General features: G+C 35.9%; 2 protein-coding genes across 5 annotated transcripts in view; one reads left to right on the forward strand and one right to left on the reverse strand.

Moving 5' to 3' along the window:
- LOC127834118 (2-methoxy-6-polyprenyl-1,4-benzoquinol methylase, mitochondrial-like) overlaps window positions 1–21,578 on the forward strand; it is a 68,813-nt gene extending 47,235 nt beyond the window's left edge. The window contains exons 1-7 of one of the 3 annotated variants that reach the window (XM_052359739.1): window positions 1,172–1,370; window positions 5,057–5,206; window positions 8,116–8,337; window positions 9,529–9,635; window positions 10,233–10,321; window positions 17,183–17,294; window positions 21,379–21,578. In XM_052359739.1, coding sequence (XP_052215699.1) covers window positions 1,196–1,370; window positions 5,057–5,206; window positions 8,116–8,337; window positions 9,529–9,635; window positions 10,233–10,321; window positions 17,183–17,294; window positions 21,379–21,480 — 957 coding nt within the window. In that variant the 5' untranslated portion in view covers window positions 1,172–1,195 and the 3' untranslated portion in view covers window positions 21,481–21,578. Of the gene's footprint in view, window positions 1–1,171; window positions 1,371–5,056; window positions 5,207–8,115; window positions 8,338–9,528; window positions 9,636–10,232; window positions 10,322–17,182; window positions 17,295–21,378 lie in introns of those variants that run through there. The other 2 variants (XM_052359748.1, XM_052359757.1) reach the window with 2 other exon arrangements.
- A 2,526-nt stretch (window positions 21,579–24,104) lies between these two features.
- Window positions 24,105–26,109, reverse strand: LOC127834166 (dynein light chain 1, cytoplasmic). Of its 2 annotated transcripts, none has more exons than XM_052359805.1 (2): window positions 25,945–26,109; window positions 24,105–24,830 (listed from the first exon to the last, which is right to left on the reverse strand). In XM_052359805.1, the coding sequence occupies exon 2, from the start codon at window positions 24,823–24,825 to the stop codon at window positions 24,556–24,558; it is 270 nt and encodes an 89-aa protein (XP_052215765.1). In that variant the 5' UTR covers window positions 24,826–24,830; window positions 25,945–26,109; the 3' UTR covers window positions 24,105–24,555. The 2 variants fall into 2 exon arrangements, with proteins under 2 accessions (XP_052215765.1, XP_052215775.1); XM_052359815.1 differs by having other exon boundaries at window positions 24,105–24,827; window positions 25,945–26,101.

Genomic DNA, 26,109 nt, shown 5'->3' on the forward strand with positions numbered 1-26,109 from the left:
CGTTTTGTTGCGTCTCATCTGGATCCAAACTGTTTGCAAAGGCCTTTAAAATTCGGTTCCCGCACTGAAAGGGTTAATTTACCATAAGGTATTTCAAGTATAATGAAATGATTAAAAAAACGAATATATTATCCAGAATACAGTGGGTAATTACTTAGCAAATAGAATGAAAAAGCTCATAATCTTTCATCTAAAACCATTAAACTTAAACATTAGCGTAAATGTTCTTATTTTCAATCCAGACGTTATTAATTTGCTGATAATTTCTTCATTATTTTAATAAGAAACGATAGCCAATTAAGTTCAAACGGTTGTTTCCATACATACCCGTATCCAGGGGAGGGGGGATCGCTGGGTGCGTTCGCACCCAACATGTTTGGATCAGTCACTTATAGTATGGTCAATGAAAGTGAACTTTCATATAAAAATGCTCTATAACTTTAGTCTCTAAATGCAGATAAAAAGTCACAATGATGCAGGATTTTAAGTTTCATTTTCAAAATTGTCTAGGGGGAGGACCTCCGACCACCCCCCCATAACAATCGTTGATGTGAAAATTCGCACCCCTCCCCCATTCAAAACCCTGGCTACGGGCCTGCCATATAACAATAGTCTAACGAGTTCAGACAATTTATTCATACATACTACAAGCATATAATTCCATGAACTATTTTATCACAACGGTTGCGTAGCATATTATTAGATGCTCATTGACAATTGATAATAACATGCCCGCATAAATATAACACCGCTCCATTGTACACTAAGCAACCGGCAAGTGAATCGGAATACTTTATTATTCAATACATAGTGTTACGATAAAATCGTATACGCGATAAGATTGTTTTCATAAGATTCAAAGAAAGTGGTGTAATTCAAAGGTACATGAAATAATAGACGGAGAAAGTTGGATGGTATTTACAGTTGAACATGTTAATATCAATTCTGTATGAGTGGTAAAACACACACTGCTTGAAGAGAGTATCACAAATAATTGCATTAAACCATATTGATTTGTTGTTTTAGAATAGCGATTTAGTTCACTCTCTTACACTGCGTTTCATTGCATTCATGTATGTTGAGGCACGAACGACAACTCTGCTATGAGAATGGATTTAGTTGTGTAGTTGTTTTGCACCTTTGAACAGCCCTCTGACTGGTACTATAAGGCATCATATTTTGAACTAAAATAAAAATGGCGACCTCCATGACGAAATGTCAAAACTGTTCGAAATTAGCAAATCGGTGCTTTTACAGGCTTTTTTCAACGTCCATATCGCAAAATGCTTATGCGAATCATACAAAAGAATCAGAAAAGAAAACACATTTTGGTTTCGAAACAGTGACAGAGGCCGAAAAGGAAGAGAAGGGTAAACTTGCACTTGATCGGGTCTCATAATAATTTCTTAGACTGTAGCCTTGTTCGTGTAAAGTCGTGGAACAATGATGGTCCTTTGAGTTCCTTTGTTGTTCCATCATAGAATTAAGCAGAAAATACATAATGTCCAAAGTGTGTTTTAAATTCCTTTTTTATACTAAGATCTTGCCCAAACTTTCAGAGTTTTATACAAGCGACACATTTTAGTTTTAGGAGTTTCTCTCAAAGAAACATATCAGAATGGAATACTTTATCTTACGAAATAGAGTTGGCTAATTTTTAAAATATTTAAAAATGATCTTGTTTTACCTCTTAATATCAGAATTAAGTATTTGCCTATATACTGTTAATGCCCTGACCAGGGCTTTCCACAGGCCATTTAACGATCCCTTGCTGAGGCGCTTGAATTTCGAAATCAGAGTCCCCAGGGCGCTTTAAATTTTCCGATCAGTGTATTTTTCAGTAAAAGTAAGTGGAGATTGTAAAAAAAACTCAAGGTTTCTCTATCAGTGTATCAATTTTCCCTGTTTTAAAAGGGCACTCGGTACCTACTTTCACATGTAATCGCCATAAACACCACATGAGGTAATGGATAATCCACTGATAAGAGAATAGCATGACGCGTGTATCGATTATTCTAGCCACATTGCACAGTCATTTAAAGGCTGACAAGGATGTATCAGGTAACATTCCAGTCGTCAAACTGTGATGTTCATCGTCCAATTGGTTTCGCGAATGCTTATGAGGGCGGGGTTAACTATCGACCATTATTTTTTATTGATGTCTGGCACAAATTAAGAGTTTATCGCAGCTTGATTAGCAAGAAGTTGTACCATTTATGTAATATAAAACCAGTAACTAGCACAGTACAGTACATTAAAGACGGTTTTGGGCATCATCATCACACCTTTTTTACTGTAAACAAGTGTTACCTATGGCTTATAATTAATACAAGAAAGTAATTGCAAGTGGTAAACAATTAATTACTTATAGCGAGTAAGTTGTGCAAATAACTCCCGGTTACAATTATACGATAACAATTTAATTCCAGTACATGTACATTTCATCATGTCCATTTATAGAACTGATTCACCTCGTTTTTCTGACATTTATTCGAAACGTAATGCGCTTGAACAAATTTTCGTTCAATTAATTACGCACACATGTAAATGTTTTGTCCGATAATCATACTTAGAAGACTGATGATGGCCACCGGCCGTAATCCTCGTGGACAACCTGAATTTCATGCATAATTTTGTCAAAACATTTATTCGACTCATAAAGTGTGTAAACAAATTATCGTTGAATTCATAACTCAACTGTTAATATTTGTTGAAATCTCAAATGGGAATAATTAAATTTTTAATCCGAAACCCATTCCCGTAAGTTGATGTTAACGCGTTTTTAATCCCAAACACACCTCCGAATGTAAATGTTACTGCAACATTCTTAAAATATTCTTGCTTCAAATTAGCAGTGCAAATTTATTTTGTGTTGAATCTTTTTCTCAATTAAAAGGAGCGCAAAAATTATAACGCATGTACAACGTCGCGTAATTTGCATATAAAGCGTGCGTGTATTGAGCGTTTTAACAAGCACACAACACGTCAGCCGATTGACGCATGTTCAGAGGCAATATTTCATCATTGAAACGGATGAATTGGGGAATCGTTCGAGTTGGTATTTTACTATCTGTGCGGGAAAGTTTTAAAACAATTAAACAATATAACAAATTATATATATTTGTTAATGACTGGGGGATTTTCTTGAAGAGTCATAGCGCACCAAATGACGTCTTTTGACACTGTTTTTCTTTGAGTTATAACGCACCACAGAACGTGAATTGACAGGTTAAAAAAAAAAACAACGTGGGGAGGGGACACCCCTCTCGAACCACGCCTATCAGCCCCGGGGCTCCTGACAAAAATCCTGTGGAAAGCACTGGCCCTGACTTATAATATATACTGTTTGAGTTATTTGTTATAGTTATTACCGTAATAACTCTATGTTTTCGGACACTCTAAGTTTTCGGACACCCCCTTTTTAAGCAAAAATAATTATTTTTCGTGACTCTTAATTTTCGGACACACGACTTTTCGTCCATAATTAATGTCTAAGTTTTCGGACAGTATATTTTACAGCGCTATTTTACCAAATTTCGGTCCTGTTTTCGATATCTAATGACACTTCAATCATGGGGTTTTGCAACCAGATTTACATCATAAAACATGGCAGGTGCATGCCTGAGGGCAACAGACCATTACAAATGCGTTATTGGGTAAATAACCTTGTAAACCGATATTAAACAATGGATTCGCCCGATAGCATAAGCGTTATGACAATTACCAAGGGTAGTGCCAATAAACAGTTCCATTATCTACTGCAATAGTACTACCCCATCTCAGTTATATAACTGTGACAAATACTAAACGCTTCGAAGTGTGATGCACCCTTTTGCAAGTTTTACGAACAATGGAAGGTGTTAGACAACAAATATCGGAAATGAACAAACAAAGAATTCATAGTTTGATTTTGTATTGCCTTAATTATAGGTTCATACTAGCGTGTATCAATACATCACATGCTCATCTTTTAACTCTTTGGTCAAAGTACAAACTTGTAGTAACTTTTGGTCACATAAATGAAGCATTTAAAATAATTTAAAATGCAGTGCAAACATATTTAACTGTAATTTATACTTTGCGGCATGGTGTTTTACAAGCGCGTGCTTTTACCGGTAGTCGTTGATACAATTGACGCTATTTTTGGACACAATTGACGCTATTTTCGGACACTTCAATTTTCGACTCTTAGTTTTCGGACACCTGTATTTTGTGAATATTTTTTGTATCTAAGTTTTCGGACATGAAAAGAAATAATTATTTTTACGTGTCCGAAAACATAGAGTAATTACGGTAGTATAAATTAATCTTTGGTAGGTTTTTATGTCCTCCACTATAGTAGTGGGGTACATATTGTTTTTGCCCTGTCTGTTGGTCTGTTGGTTTGTTTGCGCAACCTTTAACATTTTGCAATAACTTTTGCGATATTGAAGATAGCAACTTCGTATTTGGCATGCATGTGTATCTCATGAAGCTGCACATTTTGAGTGCTGAAAGGTCAAGGTCATCCTTCAAGGTCAGAGGTCAAATATATGTGGCCAAAATCGCTCATTTTATGAATACTTGCAATATTGAAGATAGCAACTTTATATTTGGCATGCATGTGTATCTCATGGAGCTGCACATTTTGAGTGGTGAAAGGTCAAGGTCATCCTTCAAGGTCAGAGGTCAATATATGTGGCCCAAATCGCTTATTTTATTAATACTTTTGCAATATTGAAGATAGCAACTTGATATTTGGCATGCATGTGCATCTTATGAAGCTGCACATTTTGAGTGGTGAAAGGTCAAGGTCATCCTTCAAGGTCAGAGGTCAAATATATGTGGCCCAAATCGCTTATTTTATGAATACTTTTGCAATATTGAAGATAGCAACTTGATATTTGGCATGCATGCGTATCTTATGGAGCTGCACATTTTGAGTGGTGAAAGGTCAAGGTCATCCTTCACAAGGTCAAGGTAATCCTTCAAGGTCAAACGTCATATAGGGGGACATTGTGTTTCACAAACACATCTTGTTCAAGATGTAGATACTTGTTCATATGTTACTCTTCAGTTTACAAAGTGTTCAGAAATGTGGCTGACAAGTATGACCTGATGAATGACGCAATGAGTGGGGGTATTCACAGGCTATGGAAAGACCATTTTATTCGTAGAATGTCGCCCAGACCTGGAACGAAACTCCTCGATGTTGCAGGTGGTACAGGTAGGGAATACTAATTTGGCATTTCATAAAAGTTGTGATGATGACGATAATGATGATGATCAGATGATGATCAGTCCAAACCTGATGGCTCAAACTTGGTTGGCTTGAATTTCAGGTGGAACTCTTCTTGAAGCACTGAATTTTTATTGCTATATGGTCATATAAATTTCTCTGGGATGGCTTGAATTTGTGAGGGTCAAATTATCTGATGGCTCGAAATATTTTCTCAGTCCCCGTCACAATTTTCACAGGTTTTTTTTATTGTTTGGCTCTAACATGCGTCAGGTGGCATTTAACTGTTTATCATTAAAAAACCCTTGATTAAAGGCAAGCCATAATTGCGAACATTTCATCAACTCCATTGTTTATTGATTTGAGCAAAACATTACATTTAAAAAATATATATTTGTAGATGGAGTATTATAATGACTGGAATGGCGGCATCACAATGTCAACTTGATGAAATAAAACCCATTTATCTATGCAAAAACTCATGAACAAAACACATATTGACATGATGTTATGGAATTTTTATGTCTCCCACTATAGTGGGAGACATATTGTTTTTGCCCTGTCTGTTGGTCTGTTGGTTGGTCTGTTGGTTGGTTGGTCTGCGCCAACTTTAACATTTTGCAATAACTTTTGCTATATTGAATGTAGCAACTTGATATTTGGCATGCATGTGTATCTCATGGAGCTTCACATTTTGCGTGGTGAAAGGTCAAGGTCAAGGTCATTCTTCAAGGTCAGAGGTCAAATATATGTGGCCACATTGGCTCATTTTATGAATACTTTTGCAATATTGTAGATAGCAACTTGATATTTGGCATGCATGTGTATCTCATGAAGCTGCACATTTTGAGTGGTGAAAGGTCAAGGTCATCCTTCAAGGTCAGAGGTCAAATATATGGTTTTTTTTCAGAATACATTAGGCTTTAAGCCCATGAGTACACAAACATATAATACACAATGTAGTAAACCGTGGTCAATGACATACAGGTATATATATATATATACTATTTTAGGCAATATAAGTTAACAATTTGTAACGAAAGAATTGGCAACTCTAAAGACATTCATATTCAAAATAAACAAATATTTTGAACATTTATATATTAAGGTAATTATATAATATGCATATTGTAAAGTCTTATCGTATTCAAAATAAACTTGAATGTTCTAACAATGTGAAAACATATATTTTTTATTGATTGACAACACATAGACAGTAATATGTGGAGAGAGGCTATTGATAATATAATTCAGTTCTCAATTTAGCTGCGTTAAAAATAAATGTTGCAAGATTTTTAATTGTTTTAGCGTTGTCAGTTTGTAAAAGTTCGATAAATTTTATCATATTTGTGCGATTCCAATAATATCTACGTATATATTGTTTTCTAAGACTATTAAAAACTGGACATTCGAGTAAGAAATGGAACTCATCTTCAAGAACGTTACAGTGTTTACATTTTCTGTTTTCATACGGTGTCTTTTCATATGTGGCCCAAATCGCTTATTTTATGAATACTTTTGAAATATTGAAAATAGCAACTTGATATTTGGCATGCATGTGTATCTCATGGACCTGCACAATTTGAGTGGTGAAAGGGTAAGGTCAAGGTCATCCTTTAAGGTCAGAGGTCAAATATATGTGGCCCAAATCGCTTATTTTATGAATACCTTTGCAATATTGAAGATAGAAACTTGATATTTGGCATGCATGTGTATCTCATGGAGCTGCACATTTTGAGTGGTGAAAGGTCAAGGTCATCCTTCAAGGTCAAATATATGGGTCAAAATTGCTCATGTAATGTCACTTCTGCAATATTAAAGCTAGCAATTTTATATTTGAAATGCATGTGTATCTCATGGAGCTGCACATTTTGAGTGGTGAAGGGTCAAGGTCAAGGTCATCCTTCAAGGTCAAACATCATATAGGGGGACATTGTGTTTCACAAACGCATCTTGTTAATATAAAAGGAAGCTAATACATGAATACAGTATATGTAGTGCTGTTTAATATTAATACTAAATAGCAATGTGTATAAAAAAATTATGAATGTTTTGTTTTAGCTGTTGTTTTTATGTTCCCGTACAAGAAACATGTGCTACGTAAAAACGTAAAAAAACATGCCAATATAATATACATTACGTATATTATATATTTTAATTTATGTCTAACTGTTTAAAGATATTTATTTATAGCAATAGTAAGTATATATTTGGTTATTTATGCAAAAGCAGAAAGTAGAATGGAGTTTAGGCAGTATAAACATTCTTTGACTGGAGATGAAAATCTGTAGCAGATTAGTGTTAGTTAACTAAAGTGTATTAGAAATCAGATGGCTCAAATTTTTACAACTTTTGTTGTCGGTCCTGGGGAGTTCGAGCCATCAGATTTCAATGACAATGATGATAGTGATGATGATGATGATGATGATGATGATGATGATGATGATGATGATGATGATGATGATGATGATGATGGTGATGATGATGATGATAATGATGACAATGGGACACTATTATTTGTAATATTTAAAGGCAACATGTTTGCCACATTAGAAAATTGTCTGCTCTAACAATTTTGAGTTTTTCATTGGACACATAAAAGTTGTCTTTCTCAATAATCCATGAAAAGTGGATCTGTGATTTTGTTTAACCCGTTTGTGCCTAGTGTCTAGAAAAAAGGCCTTGGCAAACAGCGGAGACCCAGATCTCGACGCCGCATGATGCAGCGTCTCATCAGGGTCTGCACTGTTTGCTTAAAGGAATTTCTGTAAGAAATATTCTAAATATAGAAATAAATATACTATATATCTTTAATTTTGGAAATAAAATTGATCCAATTTAGAAGGATTTGAGAGTCCACTAGGCATAAATGGGTTAAATGTAATAATTATTTTCAGGTGATATTGCCTTCAGATTTCTCAACTATGTGAGGTCACAGTCAGATTTCAACTCGCTCACAGCATTGCAAACAAGCACAGAGCAAGGTGTTGATATCAATGAGGATGAGAATAGCCAAGTGTCTGGAAGGTCACGTGACTGCCATGTGACTGTGTGCGACATCAACCAGTCCATGTTGGAAGTAGGAATGAACAGGGCAACACAGTCTGGGATTACATCAGGTGAGGAATGTTTACGACAATAAGCGATTTTGTTTACCCAATTGGAACAAGTACTGGTACCTTACCATTTGGAAAATTGGAATAAAAAAAGATATTTAGAAAAGTTGTTTGTAAAATCTTCAGATGGTAAATTTGGGGTCTTTTAAATTGCTTAGTATAAAATGCACAAACCAATTCAAATGTTTATATACTTACCAGTATGTAAACTTTCTCATGTATTTAGGCTTGAAATGATCAGTTTCAGTGCTTTTTTTATTTGTTTACGTGCAGATTATGCACTGTTAGAATAAGATTGACAGATTTTCTTCTCAGAATTTTTTAAACAGCAATGGACATTTTGTAGTTTTTTTCTCAATAGGAAAAGTATCTTTTAAGGGTACTAAAAAATAAAAAAACAATTGCTGATAATATTCTAGCTAATGCAGTAAAACAGATTTTTTTAAATAAAACTACAAATATGATTGATGACAGATATAATATCAGTACATGGCATCATACTGTTGCCGCTATTATGCAAAGTCATCATATATATTTCATTTTAAACTATTCCAACTTTATAAAAGAAGTGTTATAGGTTATGTACTATGTTATAATAATGAAAAGTCTTTATTCTAAAACCAAGTGTATAATACCCGAAGATTGGTACCTTTCATTTGTGTATTTTATGATAATTAATTGTTCAACTTTTCTTTGCAACAAGATTTTTAAATATGAGAGGCATATTGACGGTAAATCAACAATATCATATGTACAGACTATCAAAGAGAATTAATATAGCAACATAAATGTCATAATTTATTCAATAAATAGGTGTCAAACACATGTTTTGTATCTGCAATCCATAAGCATATCTATGTGACCTATTACACTTTTGCACCACATGTCTTGGTGACATACCAGTAATATACATTGGTGATGCTTATGCACAATATAAAAAAAGTGTGTTTTACAAGAAAAATGTCAACCACATTATTTTGAACCGATGTCTATGCATTTTCCTGGAACTTTTCATCTATACATAGCAAAAATACTAATATTTTCTATCAGTAAACTATTTTTTTTATAATTTCCTCAGTATTTGTTTACTAAATTAAAACAAAATTAAAAATAAAGTGGCTATACACGTATTTGTATGAACAAATTCTCATTTAGCACCTTTGATGTAATTTTGATTATTTTCATTCTTTTTAGGAATATCGTGGTTGAAAGGAAATGCAGAATGTTTGCCGATTGAGGACAACAGTTTTGATGTGTACACAATTGCTTTTGGAATTCGAAATTGTACACACATAGATAAGGTATACTCATCTACGTTTTTGCACATTTATTGTTTGTATGTTATATTTGATTTTACCATTTACAGTAGAATTGATACTTCATTACAAAGTACGCTCAGAAATAAGATATTACCCGTATGTAAATTATTGCTAAATAGTGTTCATATGATATCATGTACAATGAAAAAGAAACTGTAATTTGTCTGTCTCCAACATTTTAAATGTACCGTGTAGACAAAGCATAAACCAAACTTCAGAACGACCTGGGAAAAGGTATTTTATGATTGTTTGTAATTTTGATATATTTAGTTACTATAAAAAATAGTTGCTAAATGCATATGAGCTGTGCTGTGGGAAAATGGGGTTTAATGCATATACCTAAAGTGTTGTCCCAGATTGCAGACTTCAAAGGCTTATGAGGGACAACACTCTCGTCTTTTATGATATTTTTCGTTTCAAGACAGTCTCTTCGTTAGCTTAGATCAAGTTAAGACGGAAAGTGTCGTCCTCGACTAGCCTGTGTGGACTGCACACGCTAATCTGGTATGACAATTTTCATGCATTAAGCCCCCTTTTCACAGAAAGCGGCTCATATTATGAAACATTCTGTATGTCAAGGTGGTGGAGGAGGCCTACCGGGTGTTGAGACCAGGTGGACGTTTCATGTGCCTAGAGTTCAGTCATGTGTCAAACCCACTTTTGCGCAGGTACGCTAACACATTTTTATCAATCTTATGAACACTTCATAGAATTTTTTTCCAATCTTTATGAAAACTCAGAACATTTGTTTTAATTATATCTTGGCTTAGTTGAGAAATGGTTTGGGTCAGTTTAAAAACACGGTCACCTGGAGACAAGACAGTTTTGTTATATGGTTGTTTTTTATCTTTCTTAACTCTCGATTAATCACATTGTTTGGCTAATCTTCATAAAGCTTACCCAGAAGCTTTATTCTAATGATTTATCTGCTAGGTTCAAAACATTCTGTTCATAAAAACACATTGCCGCTAGGGGGCGTTTTTTGTTATGGCTATAATGAAACCTTGTGAACTATTTAGATTTACATTTTCTGCCCATTATGAATAAAAAAATGCTAAAAACATTTTTATCTAAAAATATCTTGGCAGAGTTGAAAATGTGTGGTTCATTAAAAAATGGCCGCTAGGTGGCTAGGCTGTCTTCCTTGTATTGCTATATTGAATCCTGGCAATCCCTCTATACTCCAATATTAATAAAACTTGCCCAGAAGATTTTTTCTAGTGATATATTGATTGAGTTTAAAAATGGTTCCAGTTAAAAAAAAAAGACATTTAGGGGCAGGACAGTTTTTTTACATGGCTATAATGAAACCATGTAAACAATCCAGAAGTAACCTTTTTTTTTTATTTCCGGGGAGCATATAGTTGCCAGTTTGTCCTTCCTTCCTTACTTCCTTCTGTCACACTTTTGTTACAATTTCTCATAGCACCTTCAATTCTTTACCGATCTCTTTCATATTTGGCATGTAGGTAACTTGCATGGACCTCTACCTTTTGATGAGGTTTGAGGTCACTGGGGTCAAGGTCAATGAGGCTAATAATAGATTTTTCCGTCACACTTTTGTTACAGTTTCTCATACCACCTTCAATACTTTACCGATCTCTTTCATATTTGGCATGTTTCTCATAGCACATTAATACTTTACCTATCTCTTTCATTTTTGGCATGTAGGTACCTTGCATGGGCCTCTACCTTTTGATGAGGTTTGAGGTCACTGGGGCTAAGGTCAAGGTCACCGAGGCTAATAAAAGATTTATTTAGGTGGTTATAAACACATAGATTGACAAAGCGCATCATCTGGGAGCATCCATCAGTTTCACTGATATTTTTGTTGTTTATGAAACTTGCTCAGAACATCTGTTGTAATAATTTATAGTCTGAATTGATCATGAAACTTGCTCAGAACATCTGTTGTAATGATTTATAGTCTGAATTGATCATGAAACTTGCTCAGAACATCTGTTGTAATGATTTATAGTCTGAATTGATCATGAAACTTGCTCAGAACATCTGTTGTAATGATTTATAGTCTGAATTTATCATGAAACTTGCTTAGAACATCTGTTGTAATGATTTATAGTCTGAATTGATCATGAAACTTGCTCAGAACATCTGTTGTAATGATTTATAGTCTGAATTGATCATGAAACTTGCTAAGAACATCTGTTGTAATGATTTATAGTCTGAATTGATCATGAAACTTGCTCAGAACATCTGTTGTAATGATTTATAGTCTGAATTGATCATGAAACTTGCTCAGAACATTTTGTTTCTATGATTTATTGCCTGAGTTTGAAAATGTTATCAGTACTCTTTATGATATCTCTACCAAAGTCGAAAATGGTTCCTGTCGCTTGAGAAAAAGGATATGGCATTTTTCCTCATATGGCTTGCAGAGGCATTGTGTGTTCAATTATCATTAAACTTGCGCAGAACACGTGTTCAAAATATATTTGGGCCAAGTTTGGAACTGATGTCTGACTGTTGAAATCATTGCTTCAAGGGGGCAGGGTAGTTTTTATTTTATGTCTGTAGTTAAATGTTGTGAATACTGTTTAAAACACGAGTTTTGCCCCATAAGCATTTAACATTATCAAAACATTTGTCCTAATGACATCTCAGCTAAGTTAAAAAAAGGTTCTAGATAAAAAGAAAGGTCAGAAGACACATTTAATGTACAATCACAAAAATTGCTTAGAATAATTTAGTTTTTTCCTTTAATAAGTGAGCAAACTAGGGCCTTTGCCCCTTTTGTTTTCAAAAACTGTCTGCTATTTGTTTGTAAACATACATGCCCTCTGATCATGATAAATTTATGTTTAATATTTTAAACATGAAAATTATTTACCTAAGTTTCAATCATCAACATGCCTCATGTATAATTTTATTGTTTTTAGCTCATCTATTTTTTGAAAAAAAAATATGAGCTATTGTCATCACCTTGGCGTCGGCGTTGGCATCGGTTAAGTTTTGCGTTTAGGTCCACTTTTCTCAGAAAGGATCAATGCTATTGCATTCAAACTTGGTACACTTACTTACTATCATGAGGGGACTGGGCAGGCACAGTAAGATAACTCTGGTGTGCATTTTGACAGAATTATGTGCCCTTTTTACTTAGAAAAATGAAAATTTTGGTTAAGTTTTGTGTTTAGGTTCATTTTATTCCTTAAGTATCAAAGCTATTGCTTTCATACTTGCAACACTTACTATCATAAGGGGACTGTGCAGGCAAATTAATTTAACTCTGACTGGCATTTTGACAGAATTATGTGCCCTTTTTATACTTAGAAAATTGAAAATTTGGTTAAGTTTTGTGTTTAGATCTTTTTTATTCCTACATTATCAAAGCTATTGCTTTCATACTTGCAACACTTACTAACTATCATAATGGGACTGTGCAGGCAAAGTTATGAAACTTTGACTGGCATTTGGACAGAATTATGGGCCCTTTATACTTAGAAAATTGAAAATTTTGTTAAGTTTTGTGTTTTGGTCCACTTTACCCCTAAACTATCATAGATATTGCTTTCATACTTGGAACACTCGCAAACTATCACAAGGGTACAGTAAAAGGACAAGTTGCATAACTCTGGTTGTCATTTTTACGGAATTATGGCCCTTTTTTGACTTAGTAACTTTGAATATATGGTTAAATTTTGTGTTTCGATCCACTTTACTAAGTTTTTTTAAGTATCAAGGCTATTGCTTTCAAACTTCAAATACTTTCATGCTATCATGAGGTTACTGAACCTGGCAAGTTGAATTTTACCTTGACCTTTGAATGACCTTGACTCTCAAGGTCAAATTATTAAATTTTGCTAAAAATGCCATAACTTCTTTATTTATGATTAGATTTGATTGATACTTTGACAAAACTACTCTTACCTGACATACCACAATAGACTCCACCCAAACCATCCCCCGTGCCCTCTCCCCTCCCCCCCCCGAATCCCCCCCCCCCCCGAATCTCCCCCTATTTTTTTATTTTTTTTTAAGATCATCTTACAAATGACCACCACTGCCTTACACTATACTATATCCCCCACCCCACCCCCCCAAATTGTTTTTTTTGAAACGGTTAAAAAACACAAATATTTATTTTTATTATTTTATGTTTGAAATACCATCGAACCATCGCACCCAAAAACATACCCCCCCTTTCCCCCCCCCCCCCTCCCCGAATTCCCCCCCCCCCCCTAAATTATTTTTTTTTTAGATCATCTCACAAATTGCCACCACACCCTCACACTATACTATACCCCCCCTAGCCCCCCCCCCCGAATCCCCCCCTAATTTTTTTTTATGTCCCCCACTATAGTAGTGGGGGACATATTGTTTTTGCCCTGTCTGTTGGTCTGTTGGTTGGTTGGTCTGTTGGTTGGTTGGTTGGTTTGCGCCAACTTTAACATTTGCAATAACTTTTGCAATATTGAAGATAGCAACTTGATATTTAGCATGCAAATGTATCTCATGGAGCTGCACATTTTGAGTGGTGAAAAGTCAAGGTCAAGGTCATCCTTCAAGGTCAAAGGTCAAATATATGGGTCAAAATCTCTCATTTAATGTACACTTTTGCAGTATTTCAATATTCAAGATAGCAACTTGATATTTGGCATGCATGTGTATCTCATGGAGCTGCACATTTTGAGTGGTGAAAGGTCAAGGTCATCCTTCAAGGTCAGATGTCAAATATATGTGGCCAAAATCGCTCATTTTATGAGTACTTTTGCAATATTGAAGATAGCAACTTGATATTTTGCATGCATGTGTATCTCATTGAGCTGCACATTTTGAGTGGTGAAAGGTCAAGGTCAAGGTCATCCTTCAAGGTCAGAGGTCAAATATATGTGGCCCAAATCGCTAATTTTATGAATACTTTTGCAATATTGAAGATAGCAACTTGATATTTGGCATGCATGTGTATCTCATGGAGCTGCACATTTTTAGTGGTGAAAGGTCAAGGTCAAGGTCATCCTTCAAGGTCAAATATATGGGTCAAAATTGCTCATGTAATGCCACTTCTGCAATATTGAAGCTAGCAATTTTATATTTGAAATGCATGTGTATCTCATGGAGCTGCACATTTTGAGTGGTGAAGGGTCAAGGTCAAGGTCATCCCACAAGTTCAAACGTCATATAGGGGGACATTGTGTTTCACAAACCCATTTTGTTTTTTTTAAGATCATCTCACAAATGACCACCACACCCTCACACTATACTATACCGCCCCCCCCCCCCCCCCCGAATCCCCTCCCCTAAATTATTTTTTTTTAAGACCATCTCACAAATGACAAACACACCCTCACACTATACTATACCCTCCCACTCCACCCCCCCCCCAATTTTTTTTTTTGAAACAGTTAAAAAACACAAATATTTATTTTTATTATTTTATGTTTGAAATACCGTCCAACCATCGCACCCAAGAATACCCCTCCTCCCCCTCCCCCCCCCCCCGAATTCCCCCTTCCCCCTAATTTTTTTTTTTATGCCCCCCTTCGAAAAAGAGGGGGTATATTGCTTTGCTCATGTCGGTCTGTCTGTCTGTCGGTCGGTCCGTCCACCTGGTGGTTGTCAGACGATAACTCAAGATTGCTTGGGCCTAGGATCATGAAACTTCATAGGTACATTGATCATGACTCGAAGATGACCCCTGTTGATTTTGAAGCCACTAGGTCAAAGGTCAAGGTCACAGGTGAAGGTCACAGTTACTGGAAATAGGCATTATAAAGAATAAGCATGGTTCAAACAAGGGAAACAACTACTGTTTATGCATGTTCTTTTTGTTACAGCATTTGCCTCCCTTAAATTCATTTAAAATCTCATTTTACAGCAGAGATTCCAAAATTAATATGACCTGTAAATGAGCCCCATATTTACTGCCAGTGCTAGGTTACCTTTTCCCATTTGATCATTCTTAAGTATTGTTATTGTAATGCTACGTTAGCACCACCACCACCACCACCTTTTCCCCTTTTCCCTATGTAACCTTTTCCCATTTTATCATTCTTAAGTATTGTTATTGTAATGCTCTGTTAGCGTTACCACCACCACCACCATCACCACCACCACCACCACCACCACTGTTCACAGTGACAAAAAACGTATTCACACAATGGCTGCTACTACAACTTATAGCCCATATAGGGGGCATGCATGTTTTACAAACAGCCCTTGTAAATATTGTGTTAATGTTTAATTTTGTTGATTAATATAAATATAAGCAGGACAGGGGAGGTAATACACTATTATATCTTTCTTATATAAAGGGGAAACAAATGCAATAAGTTAAAATTTCATGTTTAATGAATAGAGGATATCACCCCCCCCCCCAATTTTTTTTATTAAACATCATGTTATAAATTACCACCCCCCACATAAAACCCCCCTCTCACCACCCACCCCCCTACCCCTCCACACCCCCTACCCCCCCACCCCCCCTACCCCCCACCACCCCCCCCATTTTTTTTAAACATCTAATAAATAACCCCACCCCACATTGTACACCCCTCTCACTCCACCCTTACCCCCACCCCCCCCCCCCAATTTTTTTTTAAACATCTAATAAATTACCACACCCCACATTATACTCCCACCCCCCCCCAACATTTTTTTTTTTTAAAACATCTAATAAATCACCACACCCCACATTAAACCCCCCTCGAACCCCCACCCCCCTTACCCCCCGGCCCCCCCCCCCTCAAAAAAAAATTATACCCCCCTCTCACCCCCCACCCCCAATTTTTTTTTTAAATATCTTATAAATTACCACACCCCACATTATACCCCCTCTCACCTCCACCCCCTACCCCCCCACCCCCCCCCCCCCATCCCCCCAATTTTTTTTTTTTTAAACATCTGATAAATTACCACACCCAACATTATACTGTTTTATCATGACTGGCAGATGACCCCTATTGATTTTCAGGTCACTAGGTCAAAGGTCAAGGTCACAGTGACTCGAAATAGTACGATGGTTTCCGTATGATAACTTAGGTCAACATTAGGTCAAAGGTCAAGGTCGCAGTGACAAAAAACGTATTCACACAATGGCTGCCACTACAACTGACAGCCCACATGGGGGGCATGCATGTTTTACAAACAGCCCTTGTTTTTTTTAAAGATCATCTCACAAATGACCACCACACCCTCACACTATACCCCCCCCCCCCACCCCCTCAATTTTTTTTTTTTTTGAAATGTTTAAAAAACACAAATATTTATTTTTATTAGTTTATGTTTGAAATTCCGTCCAACCATCGCACCCAAGAATCCCCCCCCCCCCCCCCCCCCCGCTTTTTTTTATTTTGGCATTTTTTTTTCGCATTTTTGGAATATAATGTAATAAATGTCCACGCCCCCACACTATAAACCCCTCTTCACTCCACCCCTCCCTCTTTTGTGATTGAAAATGAGAGTCCCTTCACCTTTAAAAAGAAAATAGATGAGCGGTCTGCACCCGCAAGGCGGTGCTCTTGTTTCAATGTAACAATTTATAATGGTCTTATAACTCGCATCATCTGTTCCAGTGTTTATGATGAGTATTCGTTCCAAGTTATACCTGTCCTGGGACAGATCCTGGCTGCAGACTGGGACTCTTATCAGTATCTTGTTGAAAGCATCCGGCAGTTTCAAAACCAGGTAACCAGTCTGATTTTTTATCTTATCAGCATTATTATGATGCTGAAACCATTCAAGATTCTGATTCTTAACTGCACTTATCGTATTTTGATATATTATTTAGTGTCATTTTTTGTAAGCTTTTTTTTTTTTTTTTTTTTTTTTTTTTTTTATTCAATATCATACATACATTGAAAACATGTTTATGATTATACAATATAGTGATTGTACAAAGCAATAAAGTTCAGACATGTTTTACAAGATATGCCTATATATATATTTTTTTTTTGGAGAGAAAAGAAAAGAACAACAGAGGAATAGTTATGAAAAATGATGAGTTGTATAAAGTCGGAAGAAAACATACTGGACTTGTGTGTTTTGTTGTATATTCACAATGATCTTGTCAGATAGAAAAATTAAAATTAAAAACAATAAACAAAACTATTTTAGAGAGAAAAACTAACATTAGAGTGAAATGTGTATAAGTGGACAAAACATTATGAGAATTTAATCCGATTCCATTTTTGTTCAAAGATTTGTAATGTGTCATTACTGAGGGCTATTTCTTTCTCAATCTGGATTTTTAGTTTAAGACTATGGACAAAGCAATTAAAATTTGGTACTTGTTTTTTGTACTTCATGTTTAAGATAAAATATTTCATCAATATGACCATAAAATTCACAATATTATTACAGTCTAATGATTTCAATGAGTTAATTCCGAAACTTACATTTAAGAAAGATAGTTTTTTAAGCTCACCTGAGCACAATGTGCTCATGGTGAGCTTTTGTGATCGCCTTTTGTCCGTCGTCCGTTGTGCAACGTCAACATTTGCCTTGTTAACTCTCTGGAGGCCACATTTATTGTCCAATCTTCATGCAATTTGGTCAGAAGATTGGTCTCAATGATATCTTGGATGAGTTTGAAAATTGTTACTTTTGCTTGAAAAACGTGACTGCCAAGGGGCTGGGCATTTTTGTCCCCTACCGGTTTCACAGGAGGGGACTTAGGGTTTGCGCTCTGTGTGTCTGTCTGTCTGTCTGTCTGTGAGTCTGTCTGTCTGTCTGTTACACTTTTCTGGATCCTGCGATAACTTTAAAAGTTCTTAATATTTTTTTCATGGAACTTCAAACATGGATAGATGGCAATATGGACATTATGCACATCATTTCATTTGGTTCCTACGTCAAAAATTCTGGTTGCTTTGGCAACAAATTGACTAGAAATACTGCTGAAAATAGTGATTTTCTGGATCCTGCGATAACTTTTAAAGTTCTTAAAAAAATTTCATGAAACTTGCAACCTGGATAGATGGCAATATGTACAATATGCAGGTCATTTAATTTTGTTCCTACGTCAAAAATTGTGGTTGCTACGGCAACCAAAAAAATAAAAAAAATCTGAAAATTATGGAATTTCTGACAATGGTGGAGCCGGTAGGGGACCATATTGCTTGACAATAGCTTTGTTCCTTATATGGCTATATATGGCTATAGTAAAATCTTATTAACACCCTAGAGGCCACATTTTTGTCTGATCTTCATGAAACTTGGTAAGAAGATTCTTCCCAATAATATCTTGGACAAGTTCGAGAATGATGCCGGTTGGTTGAAAAAACATGGCAGCCAGGGGGCGCGGCATTTTTCCTTATATGGCAATAATAAAACCTTGTTAACACTATAGAGGCCACATTTATTGTCCGATCTTAATGAAATATGGTCAGAAGATTTGTCTTGTTGATATCTTAGATGAGTTCGAAAATGGTTATGTTTGCTTGAAAAACATGGCTGCAATGGGGCGGGCATTTTTCCTTATATGGCTATATATGGCTATTGTGAAATCTTGTTAACTATAGAGGCCACATTTATAGTCCGATCTTCATGAAACTCGGTCAGAAAATTCATCCCAATAATATCTTGGAAGAGTTCAAAAATGATGCCCGTTGGTTAAAGAACATGGCCACCACGGGGTCAGGGCATTTTTCCTTATATGGCTATAGTAAAACCTTGTTAACACTTGAGAGGTCACATTTATTTTCCGATCATCTGGAAACTTGGTCAGAAGATTTGTCCCAATGATATCTTGGATGAGTTAGAAAATGGTTTTGGTTGCTTTAAAAGCATGGCCACCAGGGGCGGGGCATTTTTCCTAATATGGCTATAGTAAAACCTTGTTAACACTCTTGAGGCCACATTTATTGTCCAATCTTCATGGAATATGGTCAGAAGATTGGTCTCAATGATATCTTAGATGAGTTCGAAAATAATTATGTTTGCTTAAAAAACATGGCTTCCAAGGGGTGGGGCATTTTTCCTTATATGGTTATAGTAAAATCTAGTTAACACTCAAGATGCCACATTTACTGTCTGATCTTCATGAAACTTGGTCAGAAGATTCATCCTGATTATATCTTGGACAAGTTCAAAAATGATGCCTGTTTGTTGAAAAACCAGGGGGCGGGGCATTTTTCCTTATATGGCTATAGCAGTCCTTCCCAAATCCCGTCGGTCCACGGATTTTTATGATAATAAATTGGAATATCCGGAAATGATTCTAATATTTTAGGACCTCGTGTCCGCTAATAAAATTATGGCGAAAAAAGGAATTCCATAAGCTATTTTCAGAAAAGTATCAATGCAAAAGTTAGATTTTACCGAATTTTTAATGAATACTCCGAAAAAGTAAAACCTTTTTTCATTGGTTTCATTTTTTGAATGACGTAAGTGTATATATACGGTATCCGAAGATTTTTGCTAAGTTGTCAAAGCGAATAACACACTACGTGATCACTATATGAGTACATTCCTCAACGGAAGAGAATCAAAATTGACAACCACGTGCGTTTTTGGTTACCGTTTTATCTGGTGAATTCATAAGCAAGCAGGGCATAAACAAAGGGCATTGTGACCTTTCCGGGAACTGTCAACATCAACACGTACATGAGTTAAACTGTTGTTAAAAAATCTTATTCTTGTCTTTCTTCTACACCTTCTTTTTTGGGCCGGGAATGATCAGTCCGGGCCAGCAAAGGCTGGTGATTATAGGACCTCCTGGCCGGCAATAAGTTATAATTTTGGGAAGGACGGGCTATAGTAAAACCTTGTTAACACTCTAAAGGCCACATGTACTTTCCGATCTTCATGAAACTTGGCCAGAAGATTTGTCCCAATAATATCTTGTCATCTCAGGTGAGCGACTTAGGGCCTTTCAGGCCCTCCTGTTAACTTTCTTCCCACGACTACCTGGCAACAGCAGTTAGTAAACCTCAAGCATATTTAACAGGAAGGGATATACAATATAATGATAAGGAAGATGGCTGACAAATGATGTTCAATTTTATAAATACAATTTACAACACCACCTTACAAGGAAGCTGTAAATATTTTTGAAACTAACTGCTTTACATGTATTAAATCAGGGCTTATAAAAACAGATCTCTTTATGTGTGTATATTATAAAGCTAAACTTGAAGTCAAGTTAGATGCAGTTATAAGTCTTTCTCATTATTTCATCTGGTTGTTTTCCTTATGGCAATGACAACTTCACTTCAAAGAAGGAAACTCCCTTTGTTACTTATATGCCTTACCAGTGCCAGTGTTCTGTCACACTGAGTGATCCAGTCATGTTATTGACCCCTAGGACAAATGAGTGTTGATGTCCTGCAATTACATATATTATGTAATTAAGCGACGTAGGTGATTTTATAAAGCATATTACCATTTGACCTGTTTGCCATAACATGCTGGATACTTTGCAAATCATATCCTCTTTAATTTGTGTTTGAATTCTGACCATAATGTGAAGTTATGAATGTACTGCATTTAAAGTGATCACTTGACCTACTAAAGTATCTTAACTGTGTCACTCATGAAACTTATTTTTATCTCAACTTAATATATCGTGATCTTTCATCACAATTATATTTATTAATGGCTGTACCCAGAAAACAGACTTACAGTTGCCCCCCTTCCCAATAAAACTTAACCTTCTGACAAAATTGGGCTAATAGTGTCTACAGAATTTCAAAACGAAACAGGTACTATTATATATTTTTGTTATCTTACACTGATCATAAAAACAAGGGCTATTTCTATATGCTTTCAGGAAGACTTCAAAAGGATCATTCGGACATGTGGTTTTAGAGCAGTCACTTATGAAAACCTGACCTTCGGTGTTGTAGCAATACATTCTGGATTTAAGTTATAACATACAACGGATATTAAAGCATTTTTGAACACATTTTATCTTTATGGTGCGATTTGTGATCCTCTAACACTGTTTATTGAATTAAATATATGATTTAACGATTGTCATTTTTATTGGTCAAACAATTTTGATAATATTTGTATGTTCACCGAAAGGATTGAGCATAAAATAGGCTCCGTCTGTCAAAATTCATATGTTTGAATGAATTGAGGATGTGGGGTAGCCAAACAAATTTTGCCTTCAATCTCTTACGTTCTGTTTGATGCCTATTTGACCCATATCTTATTTCTGTAGGCGATCTCAGACACTAATGATGTGTGTGTGTGTATTTAGATGATGATTCTACTCATCTTAGGGTGCATTATGTGTGGACATGCAGTGTGTCCCAGCCCAGGGTGCATTATGTGTGGACATGCAGTGTGTCCCAGCCCTAATTAATTCTAAACTGCAATTTCAAGTTATTAATTGTAAACTGAAAGGTATTGAATTTTGGTCGACTTCTACTGCGACTAATGACTGGATTACCAATAGGAAACTCCATCTGTGCAGTGTAGTGACCGCCAAGCAAACTCCTTTGCGTGGAGCAAGGATTGAATCCAGGTTGCCTAGGGGAGAAGTGAGTGTACTTACCATTTCGCTAAGCCAGCAGTAACCACTAATGATCCTAATTATTATAATAAACCTTTATATGCAGCATATCACTAGGTCCTTGCTATGAAATGATTCTGTCGGGGGGTTATTGTCCTTAATTAAGAGATATTTTCTCATTCCCATATTTTAATCGGGGAGCTGCAATCAGTATCACTGATATCATGATTTATTTGAATTGTATTGACATTAAGTTTATGGTTACGTTATGATAACATGTATTGCCAAACTGAAAAAAAGATTATATGAGCACTAGGGTAAATTTATCGCATGCTCTTACTGAAACTTGCTAAGAAAATGTGGATCAAGTTCATGAGATGTAAAAAAAGTCAAATTGAATAACCTATTTTAAGCAAGTCGCCCAAATTAAACTGACCCAAACACCGATAAGAAGCATGGTTGCAAGGGGTGGGGGTGCAAGGGGTGGGGGCACGGTTTCTATTTTCCATTACTGGTTAAAATGTCTTAATTTTGGGCGTTGACCATGTGCCATCATGGTCCTTTTGTTGAAATGTAATGATTATTATTCATCATTTGATGTTTATTCATTGACATTTTGGGGATTTCAAGTCATCAGCTATTATTTGGATGCTTATTTATGCAACATTTTGTCGTATTATACCGAGGCCAGTCACCATGAGCAATACGAAACTTAAGCATATATGTACATTTTCCCTATTTATACCAGGTGTTCCTGTAGTTAATTGAGCTGAACCGGTCATTGTCAGCTCGGGTACTACTTACATGTTCCCAGGGTACAATAAAAGTATAATTATATGTACCCCGGGTATGGTACTCATTCTAAAACGTACCCAGAAATTGTAATGCTTAATCGGTTGTTGTCGGCTATTTTTTATATTTAATTTTGCCCATATTCTGTTAAATGGCCTTTATATTATCGAAACTCTTACTCAAAACGCATGTTAATGCATTATTTTTAATATAGAAGTTTGTTTCTCAATATAAAGTAATTGGTAGCACGTTTTATGACATTGGATTTTGGGCAGGAATAAAACTTGGGTGCACTCTTGTATAGGCCAGGTACGTATATTAATCATATCCAGGGTACAAATAAGTATACTTACATGTTCCCGGGGTACATGTTAGTTGTAACTGAGCCGACAATGACCGATCGAGCGTTAATTAACCAATGTGTCAAACAAATTACTGAACAAATATAAGTGTTATGTACCTGTGGTGAATGGCCATCATTCCAAAAATTACTTCTTAAATGAACCAGTGCAAGAGTTAGTGCTGCTTGGGTCACATTTATATCACAATTTCTTTACCTTGTGATAAACCACATGACATATGTATCATGTTAAATGTATGCAATACAACAATACTTATATTTTCATCCCCTACCGGTTTCACCGGAGGGGACTTATGGTTTGTGCTCCGTCTGTCAGTCTGTCACACTTTTCTGGATCCTGCGATAACTTTAAAAGTTCTTCATATTTTTTCATGAAACTTGAAACATGGATAGATGGCTTTATGGAGATTATGCACGTCGGTTCATGTTGTTCCTACGTCAAGAATTATGGTTGCTATGGCAACAAATATAATTAAACAAGAGCCGTCACCATAGGATGACATATGCCCCCTATAAACCCTTTGATAGAAGTTATAGCATTTTTCGAACCCTAAACGCAATTTCGAAACCTAAACCTGGACCCTAAGTTCAAGGTCACAGGGGTAAAAAAAATTGTGCGTATGGAAAGGCCTTGTCCTTATACACATGCATACCAAATATGAAGGCTTTATCTCAAGGGACAGAGAAGTTATGAGCATTTTTCGAAACCTAAACGCAAAGTGTAACGGACAGTCCGATCACTATATGCCTTCCTTCGGGGGCATAACAAAAATATTAAACTGACAATGGTGGAGTTTCACTGGTAGGGGAAATATTGCTTGGCAATCTCTTGTTATTTCTGGAAGCGATACACGTATTTTGTAATGAAATAAACAAAATCAAATAATGATTTTCATATTTATTTGTATCTGTTTCACAGATTTGCGTACAGAAAAAAAGAAACAGGCATAACAAAAACATTATTTTGAACAAGTTTTGTGTTAACACAATTGTTCTCAAATTCGTCACCAGCTTGGCCAGCAGCCTTTGGCATTCTGACCAGTGTCTTTTATAACTCAATTTCAAATTTGTGACATCCAGCCTATTCATATGTTGCAACTTAAGAATCAATAATTATAATAATGATAGCACAGCTAACTATAGACTTGTGAATAACATTTTCACTGTGTACATAAGCATGATTTCAAGTTTTCAACATAAGCCCACCATTTTACATTCAAATTGCTCTTCATTTGTTAACAATAATCGTTTCACTGTAACTATGAGCTTTAATTGAAAACAAAACTGGCAGTGATGGCATTGTTTGTTCAAGATGGCACATCAGTACCCGATGCTCAACCAGACTTGAAGAGCAGAATAGCTACTTGACCAAGGTAGAAGTAGATGAAATGTTTGGTTTCGTGGGTCACATAGCTTCCAAAGTTGCGTCCAACAATCGCATGCCAGGTGGGGTTGTACTTTTTGTCAAACTCCTTCTTGATGTAGGCAGCTATGTCCTTCTCGATGTTGTATTTCTCGAGGGCCTGGGTGGCGCAGTCTACTGCATCCTGCTGCATCTCCTCTGACATGTCAGCATTCTTGATCACAGCTTTTCTGTCTCCCATGGCTACTGAAAAAGAAAGCAATTTCTTCGTTAAAAATCATTACAACAAAAAGAAAGCAAAGAAGCAATCAGTTCAGTGTGCAACTGTAACAAGGCCAATTTAAACTTGCAATAGCTTACGCCCAATAAAACAATAAAGCGTTTTACCCATGTAAACTTTTTTTCATCGTTGGTTACCCACGACTAATTCATTCCGTTACTCTCCAGCATGCTGGAGAGTAAGGGAATGAATTCGTCGTGGGTAACCGACGATGACTTTTTTATGGCGCGAAAATAACTGTTTTATATGCTGCTGTTTTTGAATGTTATCAGTTTCATTGACACAGCACAATGTTTTTTTCTCATGGCATTTGTGATAATTGAAAACGTCAGCTTTTTTAAATAGTCTACACGTATTTTTTTTATAAAATATTGCACCAGTGAAACTACATTGTCAAGGCACTATTGTAACGTTTAATGAACTTAATGAAACTGACAAGTTAAAAAGCCTTAACATAAGAGGATATTTAAATTGTTTTCTTCTGAGCATTGAATGCTGTTTAGATATTTGAAGGGACATAGATCATTATTAACATAGGAATTGATTAAATGCATTTGAAACAAACTGAAGAAAACTATTGCCAAGCAATATATGTCCCCTACCGGCTCCACCATTGTCAGAAATTCCAACATTGTCAGATTATGTTTTTTATTTGTTGCCATAGCAACCAGAATTTTTGACGTAGGAACAAAATGAAAATACATGCATAATTTCCTTATTGCCATCTATCCAGGTTTCAAGTTTCATGAAAAAAATATGAAGAACTTTTAAAGTTATAATAGGATCCAGAAAGTCACCGTTTTCAGCAGTATTTCTAGTCTATTTGTTGCAATAGCACCAGATTTGTTGACATAGAAACACAATTAAATGACGTGCATAATGTCCATATTGCTATCTATCCATGTTTCAAGTTTCATGAAAAAAATATGTAGAACTTATAAAGTTATCGCAGGATCCAGAAAAGAGTGACAGACAGACAGACAGACTTACAGAGCGCAAACCATAGGTCCCCTGCGGTGAAACCGGTAGGGGACAAAAAACAAGTCTTACACAACAAAATATCATAAAATAAACCCTTACCTTTTGTACCGCTAGTGTTTCGTTCGTGTTCGTTCTGGAACTCAAATTGCAGTTATAACCTTTTCTGACAACCAAGCTTAGATAGCAACGTGAATATACATTGATTAAACTGGAAGATTTGATTGGCTTATCGCGATTGGTAAATCTAACTTCGCGTACTTTTGT

The sequence above is a fragment of the Dreissena polymorpha genome, chromosome 1 (assembly GCF_020536995.1).
Source record: "Dreissena polymorpha isolate Duluth1 chromosome 1, UMN_Dpol_1.0, whole genome shotgun sequence".
NCBI lineage: Eukaryota > Metazoa > Mollusca > Bivalvia > Myida > Dreissenidae > Dreissena > Dreissena polymorpha.

Excerpts from the sequence above, each read along its gene's own strand:
- LOC127834166 (XM_052359805.1), bottom strand. The coding sequence starts at position 24,825 with ATGGGAGACAGAAAAGCTGTGATCAAGAATGCTGACATGTCAGAGGAG.